At 42.2% G+C, this 16,004-nt stretch overlaps 1 protein-coding gene across 2 annotated transcripts in view; it reads left to right on the top strand.

Moving 5' to 3' along the window:
* SORT1 (sortilin 1) overlaps positions 1-16,004 on the top strand; it is a 52,947-nt gene that overhangs the window by 30,051 nt on the left and 6,892 nt on the right. Inside the window, exons 3-15 of one of the 2 annotated variants that reach the window (XM_033152489.1) lie at positions 1,163-1,236; positions 4,070-4,172; positions 5,073-5,237; positions 6,843-6,916; positions 7,358-7,407; positions 8,186-8,316; positions 9,414-9,558; positions 10,117-10,272; positions 11,522-11,628; positions 12,326-12,428; positions 12,647-12,815; positions 14,064-14,254; positions 15,186-15,375. In XM_033152489.1, the coding sequence (XP_033008380.1) occupies positions 1,163-1,236; positions 4,070-4,172; positions 5,073-5,237; positions 6,843-6,916; positions 7,358-7,407; positions 8,186-8,316; positions 9,414-9,558; positions 10,117-10,272; positions 11,522-11,628; positions 12,326-12,428; positions 12,647-12,815; positions 14,064-14,254; positions 15,186-15,375 (1,658 nt within the window). The remainder of the gene's footprint in view (positions 1-1,162; positions 1,237-4,069; positions 4,173-5,072; positions 5,238-6,842; positions 6,917-7,357; positions 7,408-8,185; positions 8,317-9,413; positions 9,559-10,116; positions 10,273-11,521; positions 11,629-12,325; positions 12,429-12,646; positions 12,816-14,063; positions 14,255-15,185; positions 15,376-16,004) is intronic. The other variant, XM_033152490.1, reaches the window with a different exon arrangement.

Raw genomic sequence — 16,004 nt, forward strand, 5'->3', positions numbered from 1 at the left:
TCACTGCCTCTTTCTTCACATCCCATCCGGCACAGAGAAATGCATCTCTCTTTGAAAGTGTAAGCAACAACCAATGTTTTTTTAGTGGGGCAACATACAGCCAAGTTCCAGGCACACTAAAGAATTGCACTATATAGATATTGTTGGTTTCTGCTTCCCATTTCTCCCTCTGCTGCATCCTGTTGCATGACTGATACCAGGTGTCAGCTGAGCCTAATAGAACTAATATCTCAGCTGAACTGCTAGAGTGGTCCAGCAGTCCATCTCTTAAGACTCACCCCGCCTCCATTTTTTTTTTAACAAAGTAAACTATTTATCAGCAAACTTCCTCTTTTGGTTAGAGTTTTTCTGTTTCTGCTTCTTGCCTAATGGCTAACAGTGCAATGCCAGTCATGGCTACTCAGAAGTATTTCCTATTTAATTCATTGGGGCTTACTTCCAGGTAAGTGGGGTTAGGATGGCAGCCTTAGAGAAATTGGTTCTGAATCCAATTTTATGACAGTGTTTGATAATTCCAAAATGCAATACGATGTGCCCTAATTTACCAGGTTTACCAAGCTGCTGATATACAAAGGGATTATGGTACAATTTTGGGCTACAGTAACAGTTTTTATTTGATATTGTTCTGTAGTCAGAGAGATTAGCTATTAACTAAGAAACCTGTGTCAGGCCAATTACGTGTGCCAGGGATTAAGCGAGTTTTTCTTTCTTAGGGAAAAAGCATGTTGACACTTCAAGTTAGGATGTCAAAGCACAGGTGACCGTGTTAAGAAGTAGCTTTTCTAAAATGTCATCAAACAGAATAAAAGAAGTTGCAAAGATAAGACATAGCATTTAAAAAATAAATGCAAAATGAATTCTAGCGAATGTTGGTGTATTCAGTTGACCTTTATCAATTCTTCCAGACAAGTTTATAATGTTTCTGAAACATTTTTTAAAAATGTGTTGTAATTTGTACTTGTGATGAAATATGCATGACAGCAACCCAACATGCCAAAATAAACCCAATTAAAAACATAAACTTGTGTTAGCTCAGCCATGTACCCCCAAATACTGTATGTGAATTTGTCCTTATTGGGGTGTGATGGTTACCTGGCTTTTAGACAGTGTGTGTGCTGACTGTTGTTCTCATATTGTTGCTAACAGGTTTCTCTCTCTCCAGGTTATTCTTGTGTTGACCACATTCCAGATACCTCTGGTAATCATGAGTTTTGGGCAGTCTAAGCTCTACAGAAGGTGAGAGCATTGTGTTGTCTATGAACTGAAATACACATTGTAATGAAGCCAAGAGCTTGCTGCCGATTGCTGTATATGAAGATTTGTGAGCCTATTGCATTGCCTATGTACAGTGGTTAGGGACAGGGCTTCTAAACTAGTGACAGATCATCCTCTTTACAAAGCCAGTGATGAACAGCCGGTTGAATAAGTAGGCAGGGTTGCATCCTGAGGTCTATCCTGTCTTGGGAGAGTCCAACTTTCTGACATGAAAAGAGGCACAAGCTGACCAAAAGCCCAGCAGCAATCAACTGAGGGATTTGCTGGTTTAACAACAAGTTGTATACAGTACTAAGTGGTGTATTTTGTGTCAAAAGCAGTTATCTCTGCCTTTTAAACAATGGATATGCTACTTTATTATCTAGCTTCCCTTAAAGGGACTGTAAGTAAGCCACCCCCCTTCTGGCTGCCTGTTGGAAATCCTACAGGAGTAAGCTCCTTACTGACTGCTGCTACTGGTGTCAAGAAGCTTGAGAGGGTTTGAAGAGCTCACTTTTCTTATCTTTCCCCATGCTTCCTGTTGGGATAGAGCTTGTGTGAACCACAGCCCAAACTGCACTTTCTTTAGGTGTGGTTCCTTGCCAGACAGAAGCCAGACAGATCTTTCCTTCTTTGTTTCTTTGGTGTGGCTGATCTTCTCTTTTTCAGCGGCTGGAGAAAATTAGTTGCACCACAGACATCAAGTCTTAAGAGCAATTCCCTTTGGCTAGGAGTAGCATCTGCTAAGAGTGGTATGCAGTGGTGGCACCCTTTCCCCCAGGCGCATTGGGAAAGGTAAAGGGCAGCTGAGAAGTTCAGGCACTCCCCAAATTTTGCTGCCCATTTTGACAGCTGGAACAGGCTTACAAGTGACCCTGCTTAAGAATGGCTCACATATGCAAAGTGTGACAAATTTAAAATGCTAGGTATCCTGAGAAAGAGAACTGGGAAAGACTCTAGAGCAAACTCAGTTCTCAGCCTTTGTTATTAGTTTAGAAAAAGCTTAGGCACTCTTTGCCCATGTGTAGGTCTCTAACTCGAGACTTCTGAAAGTGTAGGGATAGCATGGCTGGGTAGAGTTAGTCTTGCAAGAGGCCAAGACTTCTTATGGGAGTCTTGGCTGGTTACATGTGGAACTCGTAGGGTTAGTTTGTACATTATGGCTACTATATAGAGCAAGGAGCTTCACACTGAACAAGTCCCTCCCTTGGAATATTTACCTGGCCCTGCCTTTGTTTTCTTGTAGATGCCAGACAAAGTCCATCCTGCCCTCTTGGGTGTTCCCCAGTACATGATTACTTTCACTAGTGTTTCCTCCTTTTAGACTGAATGCTCTTTTGTGGATTTTTAGTAACTGCCTGTTGATAAACAAGCAACTTTCTCTGCTGAGGGGCTTCCCCTTAATAAATGATCACCACTAGCACTTCCATTGATTCCCTGGCTTTGAAGTTGGAAGTGCTTTACGTCGTGTTCCTGTTTAACTCTCTTGCAAGTTGCCAGAGAGCTGTAAGCATGGGCAGTTAGCCCTGAGGAGATGGTCTACAAACAAAAGTTCAAGGAGGAAGTGCAGGTTTCCATTTTGAGGAGTTGTGTTAAAACATTCAATATAAAGTGAGTAGGGAAAGTAATAGGTTACCTTAAAAAATAGATCATAAGCAGCAATGTTCTAGCTAATTAAAGACTGAGTACCTTTTTCCAGCTTCAGCTAGTATGCTAGGTATGGCTGTTCTGGGACAGGGATAGCTTGGCCGCAGTGGTGCATGTCATCTGGTAAACTCTGGACTGCACTATTGCAGTGCACTGCATGTGGGCCTAGCCCAGAGGTTGGTTTGGAAATTGCAGCTAGTGCAGCCCAGCTTTTGGCCAGAACAGCTCTGCACCAGTATATTACAACAGTGCTGAAAGCCCTGTACTGGCCACCGGCACATTTTTCAGCTAGGTACAAGATACTGTTTTTAGTGTACATAGCCCTAAATGGCCTAGTATCAGGTTACTTTAAGAACTGCCTTGTACACCAGCCAGATCACTGTGATCATCTGAAGAAGCTGTCCTGACTATTTCACAGATACCCTGTATTAGATTTTACATGTTCAAATGTTGCTACTATGGTAGGGTTGCCATACGTCTGGAATATCCCAGATGTTGTGTATTGAATTTGCAGGCACAGCACAGTAGCAGAGCAGCCAGGAATTAGTTAAGGGAGGTAGTGATTGTTTTTAATTAGTTTCACCTGGGTTGGGTAGGCTAGCCCAAGTGCCTATATATAGCAGCAGGGCTGGGGTTGTTGTGTGCCCTTTACTTGTTTGCTGCCATGAATAAAGATGTTACTATACTACCACTGGCTAGACTCACTATATAACACCAGACATACCTGGAACACTGCAGTCGGAAGCAGCGTGTGGGCAGAAAATCAGGGTTTATGGCAACCCATGTCAGCAGTGTTGTTTTTGCAATTTTCCCGAAGCTCAACAACTTTTGTGTCTAGATTTTTACTTTATGAAATATGGCAAGCCCACAGTATGATACTATGGTCCTGGTGTTTGGGTGAAAAATTCTAAAAAAATCTCAACAACTTTGTGGGTGTCAAAAACTTTACTACAAACATAGGTTCATCACATTATTGAAACAAAGCTTACAAGGGCTGTTAAGTGACCTCCACAGGGTGACCATAAAATGGTTTGGTTCCTTCTGTCATTGTTTTTGTGTGTGCTCTGTTGCTTTAAGAGGCCTCCAAACACAAATGGCTGCATCTGCAAAACTATCCTGTACAGAGGAGCTTTTACACTTACAATGTCTTTTTTTTTTTGCACCGTAGTGAAGACTATGGGAAAACTTTCATAGACATTACGGATCTCATTAACAACACTTTCATCCGGACAGAATTTGGAATGGCCATTGGACCAGAAAATTCAGGGAAGGTAGGATGTGGGCTTTGTTCCTATTTCTCCAGCTACTTAACAAGTTTAGTGTTGTGCAATATAACCTAGTTGTCCATATCCTATTATATCTCTGGAATCCATATTTCTGCCACAAAATCTCTACTTACCTACCTATCCACCCTACTCTCCACTTACTTGCTATATGACCTTGAGAAATAGCATCCTGCTTGATGCTTCCTGGTTGTATGTTGGAGCCATTATCTGCTTTTTCCAGTTTACCTGATTGTAGATTAAATCAAACTGTTACAGTACCTACGCAATCACACAGTGTTCTAGGCATGGCTGTGTGATTTTCACAAAGTCCCATCCTCAGAGCAGCTCAGTTTCCTTGGCAGAACATTCTGTAGTGCACTGTACAAAGTTTGATCCTAAAGCAGGTTGCATAGGACATATTTCTAATAGTCAAATGAGTGGTAGTGGTTTATAGGGTTTCTACTACTTTTTTTGGACTCGTTAGTTTGCTTCTGAAACAGAAGCAATGTTTACACCAACATTATTGGTTTTATTCAGGTCATCACTGTTTCCTTTGGTCTTTATGGCTATGGTTTATTCCCACATGACTTCCAGATGGATGTGAGAAAAGATGTTACATCCTTTTAGATTAAAAAATTAATGGAGTTCAGCTAAGCACTCATATCCTAGTGAAGCAGTCCCTTTGCACTAATTTGCACAGCAAACTTGCAAAAGGAACATAAGCACAAGAAACACTAAGGGTTAGTGAGGATTTCTGTTCTGCCACACAGTTGGCATTTTTATTCTGGTTTTTGCCAACTTCAAAACTGCACTGTTTCAAATAGCTTCAGGTGACTTCTTTGTTTGTGATAAACTAGAAGCAAAGATATGTTGAGAAAGGACACTGTTCTTTATTTTTCTGACTAGGTGATACTGACGGGGGACAGACCTAGACCATACCATACAGGAAGAATATTTCGATCATCTGATTTTGCTAAGAACTTCCAGTTGACAGATATTCCTTTCCATCCTTCAACTCAAATAATTTATCACCCTCAGAATTCTGATCTGTTGTTGGCCCTCAGTATTGAGGTAAGGATTTGGAAAGAATAGAGCTGTTGGTTTATTTACTCACTGGTAATTTAGGCATTGACTCTAGGCTCCAAGAAGCCATTTAGGGCTCCTCCCAAACATCCTTTTTATTATGCGTTCATGATTATTTGGACTTACGGTGGTATTGGAGCTGTTATTCCTGATCCCACTTTCAATACTGTTTAAGACTGAAAAAGTTCTAGAGTGGGCATACTGCTTCATTTTCAGCCAGTGCTTATCCCATAATGTCCTGTTGAAATCCCTGTAACCTTTTATACCACAAATGTTCCGCTTTATTTTTTTGTCTTGCTTTTATTGCACTGTAGTGCAAGAGTTCTGCTCCAAACAGCAGTAATGGTGTAACACTGGGGAAGCATTGCAGAACAACTAATAAAGTGGAATGATGGATGGCTCAGTATCAATCCACCACTAACACACTATTATTGCATCAGTGACATGTTGCAGAATTCACCCACAAAAAAGCTCCAGTCTGGAGAGGCTCTTAATGTATGTTTGAGTGGGTGGGCAGGGGGGCTTGGCTCTTGTGTGACCCTTTGTGGTAATAATTGGCAGCATCATAGTTTCTGTCTCATCCATACAGCAGTTGTATGGCCATATTTACTGCTTTGCCCTAAGTGCTGTGTTACATAATGAAAATGTGGGGTATATTTTAAATGAAACTCATTGCATACTCTGCATGAAGTACAGTGGTACCTCTGGTTAAGAACTTAATTCATTCTGGTGGTCTGTTCTTAGCCTGAAACTGTTCTTAACCTGAAGCACCACTTTAGCTAATGGGGCCTCTCGCTGCCGCTGCGCCGCCAGAGCACAATTTCTGTTCTTATCCCGAAGCAAAGTTCTTAACCTGAAGCGTTATTTCTGGGTTAGCGGAGTTTGTAACCTGAAGCATATGTAACCTGAGGTACCACTGTACTTTTCTAACAGGTCTGTGAGATTCTGTATATAGGTGAATCAAGCTTCTTTAAGAGATTCAGTCTGACTCAGTGGCAGAACTGAAGCACGGAAGCCTCAGCTGGTCAAGAAAACTGTGTCCAGACTGTTACTGCCTTCTGTTGTGTTTCTGGCCCCAATTCAAAGTGTTTACTTTAAAGTCCTAAATGATTTGATACGAGGATGTTTAAAAGATTGTCCTCTCCCATATGAACTTTCCTGCCCTTAAAATCTTTTATGGAGGTTCTCTTCCATGTCTCACCAACATCTGAGTTGTGCTTGGCTGTACACAACTGAACCTTCTCTGTGGGCTCACCAACACTTCAGTTACTCTCTCAAGGGGAGTCACATCTTGACCCTTCTCTGATGGTGTTCCACTGCTGTGCAAGGATGTATTTTCCGGCAAAAAATTGGTCTACCAAATTGCTAATCTTATTCTCTGTGATATGTTAGTTGAAGTGTTTTCTGTGCTGCCTCTTTTCTCTGCCTTACTGATTATTTTACATTTTATTTTTTAATATGTTGGTTGGATTGTAAACCACCTTGAGCATTTTCAATGGAAATCTGGGCTAAAATATTTTTTTAATGAATATTTTTAGCTCAGACTTGAAAATGCTAAGCAGATGATGATTAATCATTTCTTAATGTTTTCAGGGCAGCCTATGGGTGTCTAAGACCTTTGGTGAGAAATGGAAAGAAATACACAAAGATGTTTGCCTGGCCAAATGGTGAGCAGCTGAAAAACAAACATGTTCCCCAGGGAGAGTTAGTAGTTTAATGTTCTCTTGATTACGCTAGAGCTGGCTGCTTGCAAAAACAGAAAGATAACTCTCTTTGGGATGAAATTCTCTTGGTCCCTAATAGCCTTTCTTGTGGTCATGTTTGTACTGTATGCTTTTTTTGGAAAAGTTACTGTAATATGCAGGAAGAGCTCTATATAAAGGTGCAACTTGATAGCTTTTTATCATTTTCACCTTCAGGGTACCAGGGCTGTTTGGAGAGTAGATCCAATAGCTTAGCAGTAGAGAGCCTGCCTTCTGAATAGAAGGTCCCGGATTTCATCCCTGACTTTTCCAGTTAAATGGCTCTCTGTTACCAGTTGCTAAGTTAGCTAGCTTCTTTGCTCTCAGGACTTTGCTCTGAGTGTCCTTCCCCTTGACTTTTTCCAGGGGCTCTGGCCTGACCATCTTCTTCACCACATTCCTGAATGGCTCTTGTAGTAAGTATTCCCAAGTACAACAAGTAATAATGATGTATGTTAGTTGCTTTACAACTCACTTACTGACAGTCCATTTCTGAAGATGGCTTCAAGTGCTGGTTCTCACTCTTTTAAACACCTTGGGAACACAGTGTGTAAAGGACCCCACTTCTCACACTGCTCAAATTCACCAGAGGCCCTAATCTCAGCTGAATGGCTTTAATTGGTTACTGTTACTGATTCTTCTGATGGTGTTGCTCGAATTTTGGTTTATGTTGGGTTACTTTGAGTTTTATTTTTTATTTTGATACCGTATTTTTTTAAATAATAATAATAATAATAATAATAATAATAATAATAATAATAATGAGCCATCCTTGGAGTTCTGCTAAACCGAAGAGCCAGCACCTCAAATGGACCTAGCATGGCCCTGCTTTAGAGAATAAGGTCTTTGAAGCTTTCTTTTCATTTGTTCTACAGCACCTTTCATGCATTACTCACATGAGGAGAGCACCCCATGTTGAAGCAGTTGCAGAGTCTGGCCCCTAAGGCATGCCCCCTACATGTAGTAGCCTATGCAATTAGACTTTTATTTTGCAGATTTCCAGGCTCATTGACATTTCAGGGACATTGTTGGGGGGGGGTTAGGGATAGGGAACTACAGGCTCATGGGGCAGGGGCAGTGGTGTGGCCTTGCAACCCCTTCAATGGATGAAGTCTCTTTGCTGTGTGTATTTCATGAAGAGGGCTTCTCTATCTCTCTAATTGGGGCAATGTTCATATACTTCTCTTTCACAAGAAGCTGATCTTGGGTTACTTGAGCTGAAAAGGACCAAAGATTTTGGGAAGACATTCAAGACTATAGGAAGCAAAATCTACTCCTTTGGCCTTGGAGGACGCTTCCTCTTTGCATCTGTGATGACAGAAAAGGTAGGAAATTCACTGTTCTCCTTTTCTGTTTCCATAGGCCCCAAGAGTTTAGTTTACAGTGGGGTTTCCCCCCCTATGATAGATAGCAAAAGAACCAGTGTTTGAAGAATGTTGACGTATATTAGTTCATTTTCAATGCAAGTGGCTTTTTTCTAGTCTGAGGGCCATTTTCATCCTTGGCCAACCCTCCAGCTGTAGAAGTGGCCAGAAGTGGATGACTGATCAGGCACCCAGGCCAAGGTTTAGCACCACTGATTTTTCAATTTAAAACTTTGGGCAAGATTCATGTAATCAGCCCTGTCAGCAGAAACCCTGTGCAAGAACTTCTACTTGCGCAACGGAGCTTCCTTCCCTCCACCCCCTGTGCCCCCCAAAATTTGCTTGATGGGATGTCAGGATAAACCCTCAAACAGTCCAGGGATGGCAACCTGGGATGCCTGTACAGATGGAATGTCTGGAAGAACTTGATGTTAAATTCCACACAGTGTTTTTACTCCTTAATAAAGATAGCAGTTCACTATACAGTGAGGAAGTGCCCCTACAGCTTCTATCCTACATATATTGTAGGATGTTATTGCAGGGGATTACTTATTTCATGATGGGACGCGGGTGGCGCTGTGGTCTAAACCACAGAGCCTAGGGCTTGCTGATCGGAATGTCGGTGGTTCGAATCCCCGCAATGGGGTGAGCTCCCATTGTTTGGTCCCAGCTCCTGCCAACCAAGCAGTTTGAAAGCACATCAAAGTGCACGTAGATAAATACTGGTAAGTACCGCTCCAGCGGGAAGGTAAACGGTGTTTCCGCGCGCTGCTCTGGTTCGCCAGAAGTGGCTTAGTAATGCTGGCCACATGACCCGGAAGTTGTCTGCGGACAAATGCCAGCTCCCTCGGCCTGTAGAGCAAGATGAGCGCCGCAACCCCAGAGTCGTCCGTGACTGGACCTAATGGTCCAGGGGTACCTTTACCTTTACTTATTTCATATACTATGAAGATTATGTAGTGTGATTTTCTGGTATCCATCATGGAATAACCTCCTATATAAACACCAATAGTATCTAGGATGTGGTAGTAATTAAACACTATCATTGCCTTCACTAGGGCAGTACAAGGCGAATCCATGTGTCATTGGATCATGGAGAAACCTGGAACATGGCACAACTTCCTTCAGTTGGACAAGAGCAGTTTTACTCTATCTTGGCAGCTAATGATGACATGGTGTTCATGCATGTAGATGAGCCTGGAGGTGAGAGAAGGGAGTTTGGTGTGGTGTGTACTTAAAAATTTTACAAAGATATGAATTTCAACATGCATTTGATGTGGGTTGCAAAACTTTGTATGGTTCATGAAGAGAACCAGCTCTTAAAATGTGAAGATGAACAGTATAGCATACAGGCACCTAATGTTAATCCTTGAAATAACATATATGCACTCATAATGGTAAAGCATTTGAATCATACGCTTGGTGAAGAGACTGCCAGAAAATCCTTGGATCATCCCTTAGGGAAGGACAGTTGTGGTTGCGTCCACACACTTGAGATCCTGGTGTCTCCCCGCTGTTCTCACTCTTGTTCTGTCAAGAACCCTGTGGCCCTGTTCATTTGTTTCATATAGTCCTCATTTAGTTCCCAATCCTGTTTATTGTAATAGTTTTAGGCAGCTTTGAAATTGTCATAAGCATAGGTCTACCAGCCCTCTAGACCTGGTAATCTCAAATTAATGGTGATGTTGATAATACTGAAGTGAGAGCCCCGTTCCTTAGGGACTCTTTGGAAGACCCTGCAACCTGTTGTTTTTCTTGCAGATACTGGGTATGGCACAATTTACACCTCTGATGACCAAGGCATCATTTATTCGAAGTCCCTAGAAAGGCATCTCTATACCACCACAGGGGGAGAGACAGACTTCACCAATGTGACCTCCTTGCGAGGCATCTACATGACTAGTGTGCTCTCAGAAGGTCAGTACTCACTTTCTGCATGGCGTCATGGGGACTGATGGATTCTAGATTGGCTGTAATTGAAGTGAGGAAACTGTTAGGAAAGTAGCTGAAACTTTTCAGTGAGATGGAATTGAGGCATTTCTGGGAGTTCACAGACCCATTTGGGAGATCCATAATGTTTATTTTTTGCTAATTTGTTTGAAATATCTTGTTTTGAAGCTAGGTTTTCTCATAGGTGTTTTTACTAAAGGAAACAATCATGTTACTGTCTTAGTTTGTTGAGGACAAGTTCACGTGTCTTGCAGTGCTGGTCTCAATTCTGCTTTTACAAAGTTAATAGGAATAATCAACATTGACTTGTTCCTGTGCTTACTATGTCTGTTAATACTCCATCCCTGTAAAGCAGGGATGGGCAACCTGTGGTTCTTCATATAGTCAGTTCTTATCATTCCCAGCAAGCATGGTCAAGAGACAGGGATGATGGGAGTTGTAGTCCAGCAACATCTGGAGAGCTACAGGTTTCCCATGCGTACTAGAGAGTTACTTAGTTTCAGCCCAGCTTGAATCTCTTTAGACAGTCTGAGTGAAGTAAGGAAGCCAAACTCATATGTTAAACTGTATTGTAAGGCTGACAGTTCCTTTAGATGGGAATCATTAGTGTCTTGCTTGAAGCAGAAAGATGACACATCTGCACAGAGACCGGAGCTTTAATATCAAGCTGTGAATACTGGAAAGGTTGTCCCTGAAATAATGGCTGATGACCTGACATTGAACTCGGCCGGTGTGCTGCAGGAGCCAACCCAATGAGTCTCAACAGCGCAGTGTGGGGCTAGGTTTCCTGTCTTACTCAATTTTCAAAGAGTTTATTCCTCTTTTGCAAGATGTCTTGTCTTTTTGAATGTTTGGAATATTGCTACATGACATGGGAATAAAAGAAAGCATCCATTTTTAATTATAGCAGGTGGCATTCAACCTCTGCATCCCATTAGTGGAAGCATTTCCACTTGTGCCACAGGGCTCTCCCCTCCCCCCACCTTCAGTACTTACTCCACACTCTCCCCAAATATAATCCAGAGGGTTGGTGAAACCCATGGAACAGATTTAGGGGGCATATGGGAGGAGGAGAGGAGGATAATTTTCCATTTCACAATAAAATCCTTGCACTGATGGAATGCGAGACTTAGCACTGCATTGGGCTTTACTCAGAGTGTAAGTATGTTGTATAGAATTTATTGCACAAATACTTACATTTTCTCCTCTCAATCAGATAATTCCATTCAATCGGTGATTACCTTTGATCAAGGAGGGGAGTGGGTGCATTTGAGGAAACCTGAAAATGCCAAATGTGACTCAACCGCCAAAAATAAGGAAAAGGTTTGTATGTTTATATAGTGGATGTAGGATAATATTGTCAGGCCAAGTTATAGTTCTAAGTTACTTGTTTGGAAGTTGGTTCTACTGAAAACTATGCTTCCAAGTAAATTGAGTGCATGGCTCAAGTGCAAGATTAGAGCGCAGTGGTACAGGGTGTGCAAAATCATAGTTAGAGGCCAAATGTACCAGTCTTGAAATAGCATTAAACATATTAAAGTTGCTGTAGCCTTTAAAAATGTTCATTAGGAAATTGGCTTACCAATAGTTGTATTATCTCATGCTGCGTGGTTACTGCATCTAACTTGCAATAAAGATAAAAGTAAAGCATATTTTTAGGGATGTTTTGCAAGAGGAGTGGAATGCTCAACAAACTTTCTGTAGTGATCTGGGCCCAAACTATGCAACAGAAAGTTTGTAATTCAGCCTGATTTAAAACAACAACAACAGAAGAGAACAGGCTTACGTGTGGAAGAAGCTGCCTTGGGCCATGTGCTGTTCAAAACACAGTGTGTCAGCTAATAAAGCTTGGAAGCTTGGGTTCAGTTTGTCTTGGATTTGCACCAGTAAAGGTTCTCCTTTGTGGCAATTCTGTTGAAATTCAAGCACTTTTGGTTGCTTTTGCTTTTAATAAGACCAAATATGTTAATGCTTCTCCATTTTGCCTCCTTTTCTTATTGGGGTTGTTTTACATTTACAGTGCAGCCTTCACATCCATGCATCCTACAGCATCTCCCAGAAGCTGAATGTACCAATGGCACCTCTGTCTGAACCCAATGCTGTTGGAATTGTCATTGCTCATGGTAATGAATTATCCTTCTGCACATATAATACGATGTAAGATAATTGGCAAAGGATGAGGCTTTACTTGGGATTGTCTACTGGTTTTTGTATTTTACAGATCTGTTTTTTTCCTTCTTCTGCCAGTAAGGGTGGTCAATTTAGGAATGAATACAAGTGGTGGACCTTCATGAGAGAACTGTAGTGTACTCATTGTATTGGCAATGGCCTTGTGTTGCAGGAAGTGTTGGGGATGCCATTTCAATAATAAACCCAGATGTTTACATTTCGGATGATGGCGGCTACACCTGGGCACGGATGCTTGAAGGACCCCATCACTATGCCATCTTGGATTCTGGGGGCATCATTGTGGCCGTTGAGCAAACGGATCATCCTATCAATGTGATTAAGTATGCAGGAACTTAATTTTGTTAATACTTCTGTGCAGGAACTTAATTTTGTTAATACTTCTGTGGTGGGAGGACATGAGAAGTTCAGTGCCCACTTCCTCACTGTTACGTCACCTGGAACTATCCCTATAGAACAGTGTTACTCAAACTTGGGGGCCCAGCTGTTGTTGGACTACAACTCCCATCATCCCTAGTTAGTAGGACCAGTGGCCAGGGATGCGGGGAGTTGTAGTCCAACAATAGCTGGGGACCCAAGTCTATGAAACACTGCTATAGAATGATGTAAAGGAAGAAACTGGGTTGCTCTCAATTTAGAATGTTTGAAAGGAATGAGGCTGTCCTAAACACAAAGCTGTTACTTGGGAGGAGTGATTTCAGAAGAACCACTAATTTCTATCCCTATTGTCATTTTTAAAACAAGCTCTTGTCCAGAACAGGCAGACATAAATATACTTGGAATTCCAGCTAGGATAAAAGCAACAGACAGAAGAGGGATTATGTACTCCTTGCCCCCATCCACTTCTCCATTGCAAATCACCTTTTCCTGGCACTCATTTGCAAAGAAGTCAAGAGTCATAGAATTGTAGACTTGGAAGGCACGCCAAAGGTCATCTAGTCCAACCCCATACAATGCAGGAATCACAGTTAAAGTATCTCTGACAGATGACCCTCCAGCCTCTGTTTCGAAACCTCCAATGAAGGAGAGTCCATCACTTTCCGAGGGAATCATAGCTCTTAACAGAAGGAATTTCTTCCTAAAGTTTAGTCAGAATCTCTTCTCTTGTAGTTTGAATCCATTGGTTCAGGTCCTAAGGCCCTCTGAAGCAGGAGAAAAAAAGCTTGTTCCCTCTTCCATGTGGCAGCCCTTTAGATATTCAAACATGGCTATCATGCCACCTCTTAGTCTCCTCTTTTCCAAGTTAGACACACTCAACTCCCTAAACCATTCCTCATAAGGCTTGGTTTCCAGACCCTTGATCATCTTGGTCTCCCTCCTCTGAACACATTCCAACTGGTCAATATCCTTCTTAAATTTTGGTGCCCAGAAACGGACACAGTACAGTGGAACCCAAGGTTCTGTTATGCAAAGTGGCAAGCAAGCATGTATTTTAATCTAATATTCCTGTCACCTGTCTTGCATCCCCAGTATTTGAGAGTGGCTGCCAAAAGCTTCATGAGGATTTCTGTCAGTCTAAATTAACCACAGTGATAATGCCAAACCTCCATTCCTAATCTTATCTGTTTCAGGTTCTCCACAGATGAAGGACAGTGCTGGCACAACTACGTTTTCAGTAAGGATCCTATGACCTTTACTGGACTGGCATCAGAGCCAGGAGCAAAATCAATGAATGTTAGCATCTGGGGATTTACAGAGAGCTTCCTGTCTCGCCAGTGGATCTCGTATACTATTGACTTTAACGATCTTCTCAACAGGGAGTGTGAGTAATCTCTTTATAACAAATAAGAATGTTAGCTAGCTGCTTGTCTTCAAATTGTCTTGCCTGTATCTGTGAATTTAAAAAATGTGATGCAACTAGAGCAGGGGTCAGCAAACTTTTTCAGCAGGGGGGCGGTCCACTGTCCCTCAGATCTTGTGGGGGGCCAGACTATATTTTTTGGGGAAATGAACGAATTCCTATGCCCCATAAATAACCCAGAGATGCATTTTAAATAAAAACACACATTCTATTCATGTAAAAACACACTGATTCCTGGATGTCTGCTGGCTGGATTTAGAAGGCAATTGGGCCAGATCCGGCCCCTGTGCCTTAGAGCATCTTCAATAGGCTACTGATGTAATACTGTGTTTGAGGGTGCACAGGTCAGGTCTTTTAGCTGCCTCTTCATGTGTAATCCCCACAAAAAGTTAGTTCCTCCAGAGATGAGGAAGCTTGCCTCAGATTAATTTGGAAATTACTCAAGTTCTTTGCAGGTGGGGGGGAGCAAAACTTTTCTCCAATAATAATTTGGAATACCACCCCCCCCCGCTCAGCTAATGTAAGGGCTCAGAAATATTGCACACCCATCTTCTCTGTTCCTTCTCCCTCTCTGAAAAAAAGCCATTTATGCCAGGCCACGTTCCTCTCTTCCTTTTCCTTACCTTTAATTGGCAGCAGAGGAAGGAGAGAGGTTTCCGCCCTTCCCTCTCTTTTTGTCCTGCAGCAGTGGGCAACAGCGTGTTGGGGCATGGGGAACCATGTGATGTGTCCTCTCCCCCACAAAGACTTGAGAAAGCTACAGGGCAGCTCCCTTTAATTCCAGAGAATTAAAGTTCTGTGGGTGATTGCACCACAGAATTATACAGAAAAGCCCACAGAATTTTAGTAGTTTTTGGCTATTTCAGGAATCTGGTCATTATTCCCTCCTTAGGTATGGAGAAGGACTACACAAAGTGGTTGGCTCACTCCAGCAATCCCAATGACCCTGCAGATGGCTGCATATTGGGCTACAAGGAGGAATACCTGCGCCTTCGCAAGTCATCTTTCTGTCAGAACGGCCGAGACTACGTTGTGACCAAGCAACCATCTGTCTGCATTTGCACATTAGGGGACTTCCTCTGGTATGTTTGGAGAGTTCCTCCCATAATCTCTTTCCATGGTTGTGTTTTTACTGTTCTGAAATGGCCTGATCAAACTCCCATCCCGCCACCCCTTTGAGCTTCACCGAAATACTAAATCAGACTCTGTAGTTCATTTTCTGAAACAGTGAGATAGGGAACCTGTGGCCCTCCAGATGTTGGACTGCAGCTGTAATCATCACAACCAGCATGATTAGTGGGAGCTGCAGCCCAGCAACATCTGGAGGCCACAGGTTCCGCATTCCTGACATATGTAGAATTCTGGTTTTCTGACTCTGTAAGTGTGAGGTTTTTCAAGGAGGCAGTCAAGTGATTAAACATTGATTAAATATGGTGAAACTCAAGGGTTCTCAGAAGAAATGCCACATTTTGCAACCCAGATTCCATTATCAGTATAACAAGATGTGCAGGTTGATACTGGTCTATTTTCTGTGAGTGAAGGAGCATGCAAGATTTTAAGCAGGCAGATCTCTCACAAACAGATAACGTGTCATGCAGATGCACATACCTACACCGTTTATTTGAGACAAAAGTGGCAGAAATCCTCTTCACTAAAAGAAATCATACAAACTCATTGTTTGTTCAGATCCAAAATCTGGCTTTGGCAGGAT

This window comes from Lacerta agilis, chromosome 6 (assembly GCF_009819535.1).
Source record: "Lacerta agilis isolate rLacAgi1 chromosome 6, rLacAgi1.pri, whole genome shotgun sequence".
Taxonomy (NCBI): Eukaryota; Metazoa; Chordata; class Lepidosauria; order Squamata; family Lacertidae; genus Lacerta; species Lacerta agilis.